This window comes from Mastigoproctus giganteus, chromosome 14 (assembly GCF_048544385.1).
Source record: "Mastigoproctus giganteus isolate SK-2022 chromosome 14, ASM4854438v1, whole genome shotgun sequence".
Taxonomy (NCBI): Eukaryota; Metazoa; Arthropoda; class Arachnida; order Uropygi; family Thelyphonidae; genus Mastigoproctus; species Mastigoproctus giganteus.
The window spans coordinates 114219673-114238444 of NC_143588.1; the positions used below are offsets into that span (position 1 = coordinate 114219673).

Here is an 18772-nt window from a genome sequence, read left to right on the forward strand (position 1 = left end):
GTTTTGCACTCAAAGCCAGTTTTAGCTGTTGTTCAACTGCACCAACACCTAATGATGTAGAGCATCAACCAGTATTACTGCCACTTAGCTGTATTCAAGTTTCCATCCTTATATCACTAAGCAGTGTGCATACCACTAGAAAGACAGCACTTCATTATGCAGGATGCAGTGATAAAATAAAATTTATTAACACAACTAATTTAACTGGTTTAATGAGCTTTACAAGTTATTTGTGGGAAATTTTAATTAACAAGGTAAATCAAAATATGTATGTAATGTATATAATGCAGTGGTTGAATGCTGAGAAGACAGAAGATAGTTATGGACATTAGATTTGAATTTCTGTTGATTGTAATGTTCAGGAAATACATGTGAAGAAAGGTTATTCCAGAAACAGAAGTAGAAGGGATAAATGAGGAAGAGTGCTGACTGGTTTGGAAGGGAGTGGGAAAATTACAGATGCCATTCAATCAGAATCAGAAAAATTAAATCCAATTTAATCATGCAAATATAATATTAATAATGTGGTATGGGTATGAAATTGGCTACAGTTTAAATTGTATAAACTACTACTCAGTAACTGACATATTGGTCCACCCCATATAACTTTACCTTGTTAATTCAAAATTCCTATAAATAACTAAACTTATTAAAGCAGGTAAACTAGCCATCATAAAAAGTTGTTTTTATTATTACGTCCTTCACAGTTAATTCATATTTTTTGTGTTTTTGATTCCTGTTTCTTTCTTCACCTAATATAACAATAAGGATAGTCAGATAGATGTTAATTAGACATTAATGTGCATATTTCATTTTTTTAAAAATAAAATGCCATTGTAATATTAACTGTAAGTTAAAAACAACATTTCCCAGTGCATTATACATTCTTTGCTCTTAAATCTGGGTGAAACTGTTCTTTGGATGTATGTGATGTATTTATCACTATACATCACATTCTTCTACTGTTGCAATGTGTCCAATTCTTCCCTATTCTGCACCAGAATAGTTGATGTGTATTGCTAAAAAGCAGCCTCAGCTTATAAACAGCTGTGTGCTCATGGTAATCCATTCTGCAAACTGTTGGTTCTGTCGCGTCTTGAGTCATCTCATTAGGGGTCCTTTGTGATTTTTCTCACTGTTTTCTGTCAGCATGGATGTTTCTAGATAAATCACTTTCTGTTTTCTATTTTTGTATGATATCTCCAACATTTCAGAAAACTTCAAATCTGAAGTTTTCTGAGCAATGCAGACAGGCTGCCAGGGCAGGTCATGGGGTTTTGTCAATGATATATAGGAATTTTGCTAGCAGAGAGAAGGAGATGATTGTCCCTCTGTATAAGGCAATGGTCAGGCCATGCCTTGAGTACTGCATACAGGTCTGGAGGCCTCATTTTAGGAAGGATGTAGATTTGCTTGAGCGTGTACATAGAAAGGCAACAAGATTGGTGAGAGGAATGAAGGGATCCTCTTACCAAGAGAGGCTTCAGTTCTGCAAATTGCAGTGGCTGGAGACTAGGCACCTGCACGGTGATCTGATTGAGGTGTATAAGGCCTTGAATGGGTTGAGCACGCTGAATTCTGATGGGATCCTTCCACTTGTTCAGATTACGAACCTAAGGGGGCATAAATTCAACTTAAGAAAAGACAGATGTAGAATAGATGTGCGGAAATTTGCCTTTAGCCAGCGGGTGGTTAATTGCTGGAGCAAACTTCCATCTGTCGTTGTGGAAGTTGATAGGTTAAATAAATTTAAGGAGGAACTGGACAGGCATTTGGAGGGAATGACGTGATTTTTTTTTTTTTTTTCCTTTGGCTGATGCTGCATAAGCTCATACACTTGCTTTCTTGCATCACATGCCACTACTACTATATTTGATTTTGGTTGTCTGAAAACTTTCTGCAGTGTGGTGAATGAACATACCATCTATGTGATATCACACCCTATTATATAGCAACAAATTTCCCATTAGAAACTTTTGGGTATTGTTGCCTTTATTATTATAATAATAATAAAGATTACTGCTAATTTTAGTCAAATGTTTTATTTCTCTCTCTCTCTCTTGCTTCCCCCCCTCCCATCCTCCTGTGCACATGAAAATTATTATTGTAATTATTATTTTTTTTTTTATTGCACAAGAAAAGTGTCATTTTTGTTTCAGCTTATTTTTGTCTTGCAGGGTAAAAAATGTTTGCCATCATGATCTGGGTCCATTTCTGGTCCCATTCTGTGTGGTCTATCTGTCATTAAATGGGTGGGCTGTCTGCTTGTCACGTAACCACTACAGTGGTTATGTGACAAGTACAATACAAGTTAAAATTACTTCCTGAGGGGAAGATGTCCCAGTACATGTTAGAGGGTAGCATAGAAAGAATGGGAAAAGAGAATTTGCTAAACAGATTTGAAGCAAAATGAATTGTAATAGTGGCAGACCAAGAGAAATGTGGATTTGCTGTCTAGCATGCATTATAGCAAAGGTTTGGCTTGGATAAGACATTCTAACAGAAAATAGAGTGGCATGGAGGGCTGGTGTTTTAGGACTGATTTGTACTATCATGACGACGAGATAAATTATGATAGTGAGGCGCATTTTTTATTTTTTGATGCTACCATAAAAAAAAGTACATGCTCTGCTTTCTTGCATTATTTTACCATTTTAATACCAAACCTGGCCTCTCATGTTTACTTAAGTTACCTTCGGTTCTAAATAATATTCTTCATATGCTCTACTACTTAGATACTGTAATCTGTGAAATTTATCTTAAAGATAATGTACTTTCTGTATTGTCTGAAAATTGCAATTTCATGAGGAGGAAGTAATACCAGACTTACTTGCACTATTAGGTAATTTCTGATACTTTGACCCTATATTGATATTGGGTGAAGGCTGCTGCTCAGAGGACTTTTCAAAAATAGTTAGCATTTGCTATGTATAATTGCCATGATTAATATCACTATCAGTTAGTTACTGAGTTAATTCTCTTGCTGAAAGAATTTTTAGGAGACAAAGTTTGAATATATTCAAACTTTGTCTCCTAAAGTGAATGTAACCTTGTGTTTACAATAATTATATCTTTTTATAATTATAAAAACCCATTAACCCTTTTTTCTGTTGTAAACAGAAAAAAGGGTTAAAGATATGTTAATGGGACAACCTATATATGAATAAAGAAAGTTAGTACAATAGTTAAAATATAAGCATAATTTTGTTTTTATATATATAATGTACTTTCATGTATAGGTATGCAATTATTTATTATTTTTTTCTTTTTTAGGGCTTTGCATTTATTAATTTTCAACGGCGTGAAGATGCAGCTCGAGCTATTAATGGTGTTGATGGTTTTGGCTATGACAACCTTATTCTTAGTGTTGAATGGGCAAAGTAAGTAATATATTATAAATAAAATAACTGGTATGATATCTAATGAACTCCTTTGTTGTAGAAAACTTAGTTGTAAATATTTTATTCATTGGTCCACTAGTGCTATTCTTGTTCTTCAATATACTATAGTTTGATTCACTGTATAATATTTTGCACTTATTGATATATACAGTAGATGCTATCAAGAACTAAATTCACAATCTATACATGATATAATTAGGTATGTTCATTCACTGATTACCTGATGCTTGTGTGGATTTTTGTTTAAGTTCTGAACTACAGTTGCTTATAATGGAACAAAAGTAATTTAGAGGTTATTAAGATTTTAATTTTATTATCTGGTGAGTAAGTTCTTGTTTCTTAATAACTGTTACGTGTCACAAACAGTGAAACATTTATGCCCATTATACAGGGTAGTCCAAAAGTCCCTTACCCATTGAAATGACTTATTAATTTTTTTTAATGTTTTTATATTCAGGTATAAATTAGTCCTTGGAAATTTACCATCTCAGCAATGAGTGAAAGTGGTAGAATTTTAACTCATGAATAGCACCAGCACATTCAGTTATTTAGGGCTTGTTGCCAAATTTCATGATGAGGCTGTTGGAATTAAGATCAGCCATGATCGTATCTTCAACTTTTGAGCCCATACAGGAAAGCATTCATGATAATGATGAAACATTGACTCAGAGAAATGTGTCCTGGAGAAATGATCCATGGTTTGGAACCTACCTTTTTGGCCAAGAAAATGTGGTTTCAACAGGATAGAACCATACAGTAAGAGAAACAATGAGAATTTGTAAAAGATCTCCCAAACTTCCTGCTTGCCTGATTTTTCAGACCCGGTTTTATTTATTTTTTTTTATTTTAATAAAAAACAAAATATTAATGAGTTAGAAGACAAGATTCAGAGTGAAATTAATCGGTTAATACCATAGATATTGACTATAGAGTTATGGAGAGTGGCATCATTAGAGTAAAAAATTGTCAAACAGTGATGATGGACATTTAAGGGATGTGATTTTTCATAAATGATATGTAAGAAAATTTCCATGAAAAATAAATTGTCTTATACAGTTTTTATTAAAAATTTAAAAAGTTGTCATTTGAAGTAGGTAAAGGACTTTTGGGCCAACTTGTGTATTTATCACTGTTTTGGATTTATCCAGTTTTTTATTGGCAAATTTAAATGAAAAGTATTCTATTATATTAATTTCTTTATTTTTCTTTTTACTATTTTTAGAAGTATTTTGTAATACTTTACATAGCAGATGAACAAAATTCATCCACTGAAATCATTCAAAAAATTGCAGTGAAATCATTTTTCACAGTCAGAACTACAAAATTTTAATACAGGTTCCCATGTGCCAAAAATTGGATCCCTTCATTTCCCTGAGTAGAGTAACAGTAAAAGATCTTTTATATACTGGTCAGAGATACTTTTTGCTTAATTATACTGTAAAGATAATTATATTGTAAATATTTCCTTTTAACAGTTATTGGTTGCTTGAAAAAGTTATTGTGGAATGTGGCAGTCAGTTCCACAAAGTTGTCTGTCAATAATGAGCAGTTACTGGGAACAGCAATTATGTTGTACTCAACTTTACGTAGAGCATAAATTATTGTTTGTAATGAAGTGTTATTTATGCCAAAAGCTGTTGAATGGTGGGATATTTAATTTAAAATATTCAGACTGTTCAAGATGGTTTTGTACCTGGAAAACTATTTTCTTCAAGATACAAACATTTCAAAAATTTTACAATCTGCTAAAAACATTTTGAGCAGTAAGTCCTTTTAATGCAAGTAGGCACAGGATATTTCACTCTGAAACATCCATTTAACATTAGTTTGTACATTGGTGTAAAATTTTTTTCTGGGACCATGATATGTTATTGTGCACATTAATTTGTTTTCTGTTATTAAAATGTTTAATTATTTTCAAGAGCACTTAGGGAATTCTGGTTTGGAAATTTTCAACAGAGAAATGAACTGATTTTTAAATAATCCACTGAAATCATTCACATGCATTAAAATATTAATATGAAACTTAGAGCTGCTATGGCTCAACATATCCTAAGGTTTATTAATACTTAAAAATGCAAACAAGTTTACCTCAGTACTTCTTTATAAGATGACTTCTACTCTCCACAAAAGACCGATTTAAAATGCATAAAAACTTGTTTAAAATAATTAATCGTGTTTATTACTCTTAGTACATGAATGATCAGACGTGCCATGATCACAGCTGAAAGCTCCAACCCAACCTCAGACCCATCAAACCCTCCATGAAACCTAGAGTGACTCCAGACATTATGTCAGCTATATAATATAAAAAATAGATGGTGATAAAATCATATCATGAAATAAAAATTGCTAAAATTAAGAATGTGACGATGAAAATGCACAGCATGCTGTGTCGGTCTGAATATTACAAGCCACACTATCAGAATTGTCCTTCCATGCCATAAATGAGAATCACACTTTCCTGTTCAATGAAGATAAGGTTTTAAACATACAACACAATTATACAAAATTGCTGATTGCAGGAACCTTGGAAATGAAACTACATAGCAGCTTCATTAACATATGGCATCTGTTTCTCATTTCAGAGTCATAGGCTTTTGCATGCATGTGTAGTAATGAGTAATCTCCCATTAATATTGTAGAGTACATACACCTCGCATTAGTATTCTGACCTATGAACAAGACGAATGTAGAAAAGGCTTGGTCCCTTCAAGGAAGGAAAGTTTTGTAAATTATTTTCGGAATTGCATTCTTAATTTTAGCAATTTTTATTCCACGATATAATTTTATCACTGTCTATTTTTTATATTATTATATAGTTGACATAATGTCTGTAGTCATTCGAGGTTTCGTTGAGGGTCGAGCTGGGGTTTTCCACTGTGGTCCCAGCACATCTGATTGTTCATGTACTAAGAGTGATGAACACATTTAATTATTTTAAAGAAATTTTAAATCAGTCTTTTGTGTAGAAGTTATCCTGTGAAGAAGTACTGAGGTAAAAACTCTTTTGCATTTTTAAGTACAAGCATTAAAGGAATTTTGATTTTCTGCACATCACTAGTTACTGTCATGATGTACATTACTTAACTTTTTGGACTTTTATACTTCGTAGTCACAGGATATTTTTCACATTATGAGACGACTAAACAGAAATCCCCCACCACCACCACACCCACCCATGCACAAAAATTGCCTATAATTGTATTTATTTTACATAAACAAGGTAAACGAGATGCACATTTTCAAAAACTTGCATGAGCAAAAGTACATTATCATTGCAGTTCACAGCACTTATTGGGTTATTGATATATAAATAACAATATAACAAGTTATATTGTTATTTTGATATATCATTGGCACTTGTTATAGCAGAGTTTTTGCATAGCTCAGATGTCTCATGCTTTTAAGGGTCTTGTTCATGATGGGTTAGTATATATGGATTCTAGCCACCAAATAATGTATTAGTTTGCATTTTCAATTGAAAATGCAAACTAATGCATTAATTTGAGTTTGTCTTTTCTACAGGCATAATTAATATCCACCCTAATGTGATGCTGCTTTTAGAAACCAGTTTCTGTTGTTGTTTAACACTTTCACTGCCATCTAAATGTGAGAGAACTCATTCAATGTGCCATAATTTTTGGAATGTTCAAAAAAATCAACATTTCGACATCCCCAGCAGTCTGAAAATTCATACATAATGGTTGAAAATTAAAAGTTTGGAATTCATTGCTAAAAGTAAAAATTTTTCTTTTGCTGATCTGTCAACCAGAACAAGTCTTTAAAATTTTATAAAAAGTTTCTTTGTGTACATAAACGAACATCAGCACAAACAAAAAACAAAACTATGCCAAGTCTATAAACAAATGCCATGTATTATTGTAAAGTGTTGAGTCAGCGTGCCAATACTGAATAGTTGATTTTGTCATATACCTTTATGTTTATGGCACTTATTGGTTGACCACTTATATGGCCCACTTCTTGGGTGCATTTTGAATGCATTTGTGCATTGTGGCACAATGTTCAGAGTGCCATTTTATACATTATGCATTGAGGCAAATATTGCAAGAAAGTAAGCTTATATAGCATTGCCAAAAAAAAAATTCCACATTATCCATCCCTTCCAATATATTCTCTATTTTTTTCTTGAATATATTCAAACTATTCACTTTCACAACAACAGATAAGTTTGTTCTAACAATCAGCATGATTGTTGGAACCTGTTGGCCAAAGGCAAACTTCCACACTTCTATCCTGCAACCATATTTCCTCAATTTCAATGTATGACCCCCCCCCCTCCTGTGTAGTAGTCTCAGCAAGAGGAAGAATCCTATAAGCATTGAGCTAGCTCAATCCATTCAAAGCTTTAAATGCCTCAATCAGATCACCTTGCAGTTGCCTAGTCTCCAGACTCTGCGATTTGCAGAACTGAAGAAGCCTTTCTTGGTAAGACCACCCTTTTGTTTCTTTCACTGATCTCGTTACCCTTCTCTGCACCCGTTCCAACAGCTCTACATCCTTCCTAAAATGAGGGTTGTATGTGGCTGGGACGCAATGGGATAATCACCTCCTTATCCCTGCTAGCAGAATTCCTGTATATTATTGACAAATCCCCATGAACTGCCTTGAAGCCTGTCTGCACTGCTCAGAGGAATTCACATCTGAATTCCTCTGAGAAATCCCCCCCCCCACGGGTCCTTTTCATTTTCAACTACTCTGAGTATAGTACTAATCCTGATTGGTTTGAAACTGATTTGAATTTGTCAGCATTACGTTTCAGTTGCCATTTCTTAGCCCATCTGCCTAATTTTTCCAAGTTTTTTTGCAATAGTAAGAACTCATTACAGTTGCTAGTAATGTCATAATTTGGATTGTTGTATTGTTTTGATTAGAATATGAAGACTGCTTATGATATTTCCATCTGTTTGATTTGTTTTTGTCTGTCCTCTAATATAGTACAGTAAAACTTCGATTGTCCGTCAGTCTCTGTTAACCATCACTAACCCCACTACGCCATAATGCATTGTGATATTGACACCATGTGTCACTAAGTCTTTGTTTACAACTCACTGTATACGGTTTTACTTTAACCTCTTGTTTCATATTATAATAATTTTTATTTAGTAAATACATTGAAATGACAGAGAAACGTGAGAGAGTAGTGTTGGGGTTATCGCAAAAATTTGAAATAATCAATCGTCTAAGAAAATATGAAAGTGCTACAAGTATCGCATCAGTTTATGGAATAAGAAGAACAACAGTAAATGATATAAAGTGTGATGCAGAAAAATTGAAAATCACATGTCGAAAATGGAAACTACTGATGGTAATGTTAAAAGTCGTAAAACAGTGAAGCTTGCTAAAAATGAACTATTGGATATGGCAATGTTTCAATGGTTTGTTTAAAAATGTAGCCAAGGAATTCCATTGTCTGGACCTATAATAATCGAAAAAACCATTGGAATCAATTAAAAAACTAGGTGGAGATCCTCATTCAAGGCCAGCATTGGATGGTTGGGCAAATTTAATTTTCCCCATGGTATCCAGGGTGAGAAGCTAAGTGCAGATAGAGCAGCAATTTCTGTTTATCGTGAAAAACCACAGAAGGAAATAGCTGATCGAAGTTTGGTTAAAGACCAAATATACAACTGCAATGAGACTGGCCTTAACTGGAAGGCATTGCCTCAAAAGACGCTGACCTCGGTGACTGAACATATGGCACCTGGATATAAGATGCAAAAAGATTGCATCACTATAATGGTATGTGCTAATGCCTGCAGTAGTCATAAATTGCCTTTGGTTGTTATAGGAAAACGAAAAAGGCCTAGATCATTTAAAAATATTAATTTAAATGCTTTGCCAGTTAAATATTTCTCACAAAACATATGGATGAGCCAAGATGTTTCATAAAATATTTGTACCATGTATACAAATTTGATGTCACATTTGGTATCAAATGATTTTCTACAATATGCAATGCTACTGATGGACAGTGTGCCTACTCATCCCATACACACATGTGATTTAAAAAGCAATGATAGCAAAATATCATGCCACTTTCTGTCATCAAACATGACATCTCTCATTTAGCTGATGGACCAAGGCGCGATTGAGAGTATGAAGCGTCGTTATCTCAAAGTGTTCATTCAAAAACTTGTTTCGACAGAAAATAAATTAGATGTGATAGAGTTTTGGAAAAGCTACACTATAAACGATGCAATTTTCAATGTTCCAGTTTTCAATTTTCAATGTGCCCATGCCTGGAATGATGTTCCAGTTCAAACAATACAAAGAAGCTGGAATAAGTTGTGGCCAGAAGTATATTCAAGTGATGTAGAAACTATTCCAAAAGAAACTGAAATTTTGCAGTTATGTTCGAATGTTCTTGGTTTTAAAAATATTTCGATAGAGGAAGTAAATGATTGGCTGGATATGTTACTTTTGCGTAAAAATCGTAACATTGCCTCCCAAAAGGCTCAGAGGGTAATGAAACGAAAGAAATTGACTGACTTTTTTTAGAAACGAAATGTAATTTTGGTTATGTAATAAAATAAACAAGTTAGATGCCCCTGTCTATTGTATGTATAATGTTTTTAATGTACATATTCTATTATCTGTCGTTGTCTCGGTCCCATACACTAATGGACAGCCGAAGTTCTACTGTACCTTCGTGTAACACACAACAGTTTCAATGTCTTATTTTGATTTACCTGTTTTCTAGAATTCCAGTATTCCCTTTGTATTTTTGCAGCATTTTGTGCAGTGATTTTTTTAACAATGATTTTAGTTTGAGTAATTCTGACTTGTTTTATATGATTTTTGTTTTGTTTAATGCAGTGATTTTCCTAAGTTTTTTGTTGCCTGATTTGATTTTTTTTTGTCTTCCCCCATTATTTATTCACAGTATGGTTTATGGTTTACTTGACACTAAAAATGGTTGTGCCCAGTTCATATAAAAGAAACGTGTATTGGATTGTCTCTATTTTTGGTTCTGTTCTGTCTAGCTCCTCACTGAAGAGATTCCAGTAAGGACAAAAATGCCTTTAAGGGAATAGCATACAGCTGTTTGCCATTCCCTGTGCAAATAGATCATCTCTTTATAGCCTGAATTATTTGGTTCCTGTTTTATGTACTTGTTAGCAGGTCTTAGTTTTTAGTCTATTTCCAAGTTATATTCCAACTTTAAAGCACATTGCTTACAAATTGTGTTTTAGTAAATAATGTTTTTGTTATATACCACAATTTCTTGAATACCCTGCTTCCTTAAAGAAGCTGTAAACCCCATTTTTTTTAAGACATAAAGAGGAAAAAACAATTATCTGAATTTACTTTTTTTCTGCCATCGATATGATTCCTGATTTTTTTCTGCCTCTTGAATTATTTTGCTTTTCACTATGAAAGATCGTAACCATGTGCCTTTGGTATTGATGTTTAGCAGAATGCACACACACACACAATACTTAACAGATTGCATTTTCTAGTAAAGGGTACCAAACTTTAGAACTAATCTCAAGCTACACAAAGTTGGCTGGCAATTTCTTTCCGGTGCCCAGTGGGTCCATTCCGTGGTGGAATATCTGTGAAAAACTGTATTCTAGTCACCACGGCACTGTGGGGAGGCACATTGACCTGTGGGTGCATAATGTTTTTCGAACTGTGTTCTGGTCACCACTAGTAACCATGAAGGGATTCAGATGGTCTGCACGGATTGACACAACCTGGACACATTCAAAGATGTGTCTAGATGTATCAGAGGTCCCAACATGTGCCAGTTGAACATGCCCAGACCGTTACCGACTGTCCATCTGCCTAAACAGTTCCTTGTTGATATGACAGGTGCATAACTTCATGCAGTTTCCGCCAGATGTGCACCCTCCCGTCCGCTTGAAATAACTAATTGGACCAGGTGATTCGTCTCCAATCATCCAAGGTTCAGTGTCGGTGTTCTTTTGCCCAATTGAGGCACAGGGTCCTGTGTCATTGTGTTAGCAATGGTACTCTGGTGGGTCAATGGCTCCCATAACCTCTTAGAGCTAATGGTCTTGGTGGAGGCGTTTCTGACATTTTCCTCGTTGAAGTCGGTGCTGATTTGTGCCACTGTTGCTCTCCAGTTGGCTGAAACAATGCGAGACAGGCATAGACAAACAGGTTGTTCATCCACCAATTTTCTTTGCCCGCAGATGATGAGATTTTCTCTGCCCGCAGATGATGCTGTCCATGATGAGATGTTATTCTGGAAATGGCACATTCTTGATGCACCCTTGATACTGTCAAATGGGGATAGTGCAATTCCTGTGCCACCTCCACGATAGAGTAACTCATGTGTTGGGCACCCACTATCATCCCTCTTTCAAAGTCAGTTAATTCACGACGTTTATCCATGCTGACATCAAATTACTGTCTACGGGAATGCAGTGATGAACTAGTAGATGAACCCACCTGCCAAGTGGTGGGTTCATCTACTAGTGAGAGGGGTGACAGCATTGCATTGTTCTGGATCCAGATATCCCATGAATTCTGTCCTTTCAGTGTACTTCTAATTTCCACTGAGCATTAAATAATATTATGATTATCTGTTCAGGTCTTGTTTACAAAAGAAAGAATCTGTGTTTTTATCCAGTGCCACATTCCAAGTCATGTTTTAATAAATATCGGTAATAAACAAAATACTTTGTCCAGATGGGCAAATAGAAACACAGGATTTAATAAAAATAGAGTTTGCTGATCTAGCTATAGCCTTAGAAGAAATCTCAAGCTTCAGATTAAATTTGCAAATTAAGTTACATGCCCAAATTTTTGGTTACTTTTAATATGTTAGAAGAAAAGTGGACTAGTTATTTGAGAAAATATATATTTATTGCTATGGTGTGTATAGATTTTATATATACTGTGATAACTATCCATTGGATAAACATTTTTAATTCAATTAAACATCTTTAAATTCTAATGGTAAAAGACAGTATTATATTATTTTTGCATCTTGAATACCACGTGATATTCACAGTTGTTATCAGCACTCTTTCAAGATGTTATGTACATATAATGATAAAATATGATGCCACTACACTTGCATGCTCATTGGAGAGGGAGTAGGTTTATCCCATGAGTTAAGATGTGTCAGCCCATACAATATGGTCTGAGTCAGCTGGTGTGCCAAAAAATCCTGCAATAACAAGTGACTCATTGAAGAGAGTTATGTTATGGGTCATTTATCATGAAATTTTATTTATTGTCTTTTTATTGTCAGAAGGGAATATATATGGGGGGGAATACAGCACTAGCAATATGTGACTTTCTAATTCCAGTCAGAGCTGTTTACATGCAAAAGCCAGAAGTACTTATATCCAAATGCCTTATCAGTTAAATGACAAGCCCACCATGCTTATCAGTTAAATGATAGATACGCCAAACACTATCAAATTTTTATCAGTGCCATGAAAAGTTACACGGCTTTTGATTTTTGTTCCTCTAGATGGAGGCTCTTAGGCTGTTTAAAAATTTCCAAGCAGTGTGTGACTTTCCAATTTCAAACTATTTAACATATGAAAGTAGGCAATATAATTCAGTTGACACTAGCAATTTCTGCTTATAACTAGCTTTTAATTCTTATTTCTTTGTTCAGAAAAGCGCCGCCCCCCCTCCTTGGGCTAGTGGACAAAAACTTTCATATGATATGATAAGTGAGACTAATTCCAACCAAAGCATTTGCTTGCACTTTTCATTTTTCTGTATGTAGAACAGGTTATTAGATTCCATTTTATGAGAGCATGTAATGACAAGTTATTACATATTAATGACATGATTGAATTTTAGCATTCAAGAAAAATCTAACTGGTATTAAAAATGCAGTTTAATACCATTTATATTAATAACAGACCACTCAGAATTATTTATTCTAATTATGTATTTACTATTTATGTCAGAATGCTGTATACGAATTAATTGCATTAATAATTAATTGCTCTTGTGAATGTTCTTAAATTATTTATTTTGCTTTTAAAAGCACTTTCATTCATTAAATTTTATCTTTTACAGACCTTCAGGAAGTAACTGAAATATTATCCTTGGTACCTCACAAGGCTACCATAAGAAAATTTATTTCCTAAATAAAGTTCTTGGAAGGCTGTGTAATATTTGGATATAAGTGTACAGAAATCTAACTGCAAGAAAATTATGTATCTGATTATCATGCACATTATAAAGTATTACATTTTATGTAAAGATGCCTGTATGAGATGATAACCAGTGAAATGAAAAATGGTATTGACTGCTTCCAGTGATTATAGTTCAAACTTCATTTTGCTGGTCTGAGTGATGATGATTGCCATGGGAAAGCTTAGAAGGAATGGCCACTGGGCTCCAAATAGTACATTGCTACCACTTGGGAATTTTCTGAAGCTTTTTCTTGCAGATTCCTCTGCATATGTTACAGTAAAGCATGTATACTTTTTCTTTTTCTTTTTTTGAAAGGCAGGTTGGGAGATTGAGGTTTGGATTTTTTTAACTTGGTTTCTCAAGTCCCGAGCTTTAAAGAGTAATATCTTTCAAATAATGAGATGAATTAATCTTTTTATTTTATGTACAGTCTTGTGTAAGTACACCATATGTAGATAATGCTAAATAAAGCTCGAGTTAATTTAAAGGACAACTTTAACTTCTTTATTTCAATGAATATCACAGAAACAACTAATAGTTATAGAGGAAGAAATAAGCTACTGCCCATCCAGGTACTTTAATCTTCTATGGTTAAGTTTCTTGGATAGGCAAAAGTTTTAATGGTGCACTTAAATTTTATTCTTTATTTTAAAATTTTGATTAATAAGAATAAATAATATCTTTAGTAACAGAGAAGAAACAGTTGAGCAATCTCGGTATCCAAAAAAATTATTTCCCAGCTATCTCATTTCCAAAACTCTGTGAAAAAGTAATAAAGAATGAAGTAATTCATTGAACATGAAGAATTTTCTTGATTTCCCCCCTCCCTTCCCATTTTCTTTATTGGTGCATCCAGAACAATGGGGCACCCACTAAAGAATTAAATACTGATACTGAAATGAAAAGCGACGAGCAATCCATGTGTGTTTTTTTTTTTTTTTTTTTTTTAATCTTTGAAAAATATAATGTAAAAGTTGTAAAGATGATCTGTTACATGATTATAGTTTATTGAATATATCATAACATGGAGTTTGCTGTAGCTGAAGCTTTTAAACAGTGATGTTATCTGGAAAATTTGAAGAATAGTTATACTTTAGATGTTTATGGCAATAATTATGGAAAGAAAATTCAAAATTTTTTAGGTATTTATTGTTTTTATTTATGAATGACTCATGATTTCATATACAATTCAGATGATTGAAAAATATGCATATCTCTTAAACTACAAATTTATAATGTGTAAAATTTTTGCCATTTATGTTTCTGTTGACTCCTGCCTTATTGGTCTTGGATTTAATGGCAGAAAAATAAATTATTTTATCCCTAAAACATGCATATATGTGGGACATTTATTATTCAAAGCAATATGAATTGATTTGTTTAGAAAAAGGTTTCTGAAGGAACCAAATTTAGGTTGTAGATTATATGGATCTTTGCCTTTTTGTACCATTAAAACTCAGTTTTTCAATGATTCAATTTTGTAGTTGATGGATAAAATTACATGTTGATAAATATTTTTGTGACAGTGGATGATAGCACAATACAATTTATACTCAGCCAGATTAAAACCAAAAAAAACATGAATATAGCTGTTTCTGTTCACTATTCTGAAAGCATTACTGTAAGCCAAGTTTCCATGACAAAATGTGCATCGGCTCAATGCAAACAGAATTTTGAATAAACTTTTTGCCATTCCATAAATAAATTACATGCTACAAATGCTTCAGTGCTTCTATTATTAAACACACAACCCCTCTTTCCCCCCTTCTTGATTCTTTGAACCAGAAAATTTTGTGTTATAACACTTTTGCTAATCTTTTAAAAATATTGAAAAAAAAATTTACTTCAGAAAGAATAATAGAAAATGAATGGAAAAAGGTATTAGAACCAATAGCATTTGTATGGGTTGAAAGCTGAGAAGATACTTGTTGATATTGGACTTCACTTACTATGTATTGTAGGGTCAGCAAAATACATGTAAAAAAATCTTGTTTCAAAGAACAGAAGTAGAGTGGATAAGTGAGGAGGTCGAAAAGTTCTGTAAGAGTTGGACATATATACTGTTGATTGTCAAGCAGCATCAGGATCTCCCCCCCCCCCCCCAACAATGCATTTCTGTAAAGGCCAGAGATACTAGGTATAGTAAAAAGTAAAAAAGACACCTGAGCTTCCCAGGGAGGAACCCCAGAAGTAAAAAACTGGAAAGTGAAAAGGGAGTGGAAGGAAAGACATGAAGAACAGATAAAGAAGGTGGATGATAGGAACACTTTCCACCTGGAAATAGGAAGTTAAAGGGATAGAGAAGCACCCCTGTTGAAGAAGGGGGGGGGTCATTAGTGCAGAAAAAGATTTGTGGGTAGTCCACCTTTTTTTTTTTTTTTTTTTATATGCAAACCCCAAACACAAGAGGTATTAGAACATTGGACTTGAACTTCTGTAGACTGTAATTTTCAGGAAATACGTATGAAGGAAGGTTGTTCCAGAAAACGGCAGTTGAATGAATAAATGAGGAAGACGAAAAGTTGGTTCTGTGGGTTTGAAGCTGGACAGTAAATGGATGTTGGCAGGTGGCGGCACGTGTTCGGACTGTTTTAAAAGAGAGAGCGGGAATTATAGAAGCCAATTCAGAAGAACAGTGCCCATGGAAGTATCTGTAGAAGAGGCATGCAGCAGAAACAGTACGTCTATGAGACAGCGAGTGGGGAGACTGTTAAAAATGAATCATTAATTAACCTAACTGCCCTCTTCTGAATGGAATTGAGAGAGGTTTTGGGGGCTCCACCCCAGATGTGGGAACAATATTGTATGGCAGGGCGATTTGCGATTTATAGAGTGAGCAGCTGTTTGGAAGAAAAGTAACGCCGAGAGCGAAAGAGAAAACCAAGTTTTTTAGATGCAGAGGAAGCAATATTTGTAATGTGCTTGTCCCAAGAGAGATTAGAAGGCAGGGTAATCCCCAAAAGAGATATATCATTTTGCATAGAAATCAGAGTGTCACTAAAGATAAGCATAGGCACAGAAGAATCCTTTTTGCGAGATATAAGACAAGACTGAGTTTTAGAAGGGTTGAAATCAACTTAAATTATCTTTGCCCCACTGGAGAATTACGTGAAGATCGGCATTTAAGGAATTGGTAACAGATTTTCTAGAAGTTGAAGCTGATTGAGCAGGACAAGATTTCTCAAAATGGAAAGTAGAATGCAATGTGCTATCATCTGCAAAACTATGGATAGGATTTCCAGTCAATGGAAGGTCATTAATATACAAGAGGAAAAGAGTGGGGGGGAAGAACTGAACCTTGGGGGGGACACCAGCATTAATGGAGAAGCTAGAAGACAGCCATCTACTGTCACCCTCGGCGAGCGATCAGAGAGAAACCTGGATAACCAATTACTAAAAACAGTTGGCAAACCATAAGATGGAAGCTTGTTTAGAAGACCTTTATGCCAAACACGATCGAAAGCCTTTGAGATGTCAAGAGCAACTACTTGTGTTTCACCGAACCTTTCCATTGAATTAGTCCATAAATGGGTAACATAAGCCAGAATATCACCAGTGGATCGACACTGACGGAATCCATACTGGCGATCGTTGATCAGACGGAAGGTTTCTAGGTAGTTTAAGAGTTGGCGGTTAATTGATTTCTCCCTTACTTTAGAAAGAGTAGAAGTAATTGCAATGGGACGATAATTGGATGGGAGGGATTTATCACCCTTTTTAGTAACTGGCTGGATATGAGCAAATTTCCAAGCAGAAGGAAAATCACCTTTGGAATAAGAAAGTGAAAAAGGCGGCAAAGAATAGGAGTAAGTTCAGGAGCACAGGTTTTGAGAACAAGTGGAGAAATACCATCAGGACCTGGAGCTTTCTTAGCATCAAGATTAGTCAAAATCCTTCTGACATCCTTTTGACGGAAGACCACGGGGCATGGTGGGAATTGTTTTACCAAGATAATTAATACACGAGTTGGAAGAAAATTGGGATGCTAGCAAGTCAGCTTTATCCTTGGCTGAAGTGACAACAGAACCATCTGGTTTGGACAGATGGGCAAAGGTTGCAGCCAATAGCTTTGCGAGAGACCAGAATGCTCGCCTACCATTAGGGCAAGAAGGAAATTTTCTACTCTTAGCCTGTTCAAAATCTAGTTTGGACTGATTAGTAACTGCTTTACAATTGTTGCAATTTCTGCCTCTGGTGTAGGCAGAAAATGAAACTGGAGAATTAGAAACAAGCCAATTATGATATGCAACATTCTTCTCTTGAACAGCCTTAGCACATTTGTTGGAGAACCAAGGTTTAGATAAAGGATGAGATTTTAAAGTGGAGTGTGGGATATAGGATTCCATTCCTGCAAGAATAATTTCACTGACACGATCTGAGCAAATGTTGACATCAGAAATTTTGAAACAGTAATCCGACCAAGGAAAAGAAGTCTCGCAGGTCATCCCATTTTGCATTCTTGTAATGCCAAACAACACGAAGTTCGGAATAGCCATGAGATAAAGGTTCAATTGGAGAGGAGACAATCACCAAGTTGTGATCTGAAGTGCCTAAAGGACCTCTCACTTCGACCGTGTACTTAGAAGGGTTGTTTGTGAGAAAAAGATCAAGCGTATTCGCTGTATGATTGGGATTGTCCGGTATTCTTGTAGGTAAATGAACAATCTGTGCAAAGTCGTAATTGCAAAACCCCCAGCATCACGATCAGCTGGGTTGGTGTGACCAGAAAACAGAAGCCAGCTGGATTTGTGAACATTAAAATTACCTCACTGTTAGGAAAGTTGGACTGGAGAAAGCCAAGTTGCAAAGAGAGGAAGTCAAAGAGCTCCAAGTGATTAGTGGAGTTGGGAGAACGGTAGAGACAACAGATGAATTTGACACAATGAGGTAGAGAGATTTTAAGCCATAGAAGATCAAAGAGGAGATTCCAAATTGCCAAGTCTGACGGAATATCAGAACAGACATGCACAAGTACCACCTTTGAGGCGAAAGGAATCATAACAGCAAATAATTTGGGCATCTGAGATGAGCAGTAGTTGAATCAACCGATAGATTAGAATTGAGACCACATATATTTGTGAAATGAATTAAAAAGTGCCAGGTGGGGAAGGACAAAATTGTAGGAGAGAAGTTGCTGGGCACCCTATGTGGGTGGGGGATGACATTATGGACACACGGTACTTTTCTGTTATTAATGCCACAGTGGCCAATTG

At 34.9% G+C, this 18772-nt stretch overlaps 1 protein-coding gene across 1 annotated transcript in view; it reads left to right on the forward strand.

Moving 5' to 3' along the window:
• LOC150075584 (eukaryotic translation initiation factor 3 subunit G-A-like) overlaps positions 1-14046 on the forward strand; it is a 66288-nt gene extending 52242 nt beyond the window's left edge. The window contains exons 9-10 of the mRNA XM_090388833.1: positions 3274-3380; positions 13440-14046. Coding sequence (XP_090244959.1) covers positions 3274-3380; positions 13440-13458 — 126 coding nt within the window. The 3' untranslated portion in view covers positions 13459-14046. The remainder of the gene's footprint in view (positions 1-3273; positions 3381-13439) is intronic.
• Positions 14047-18772: the final 4726 nt, after the last annotated feature.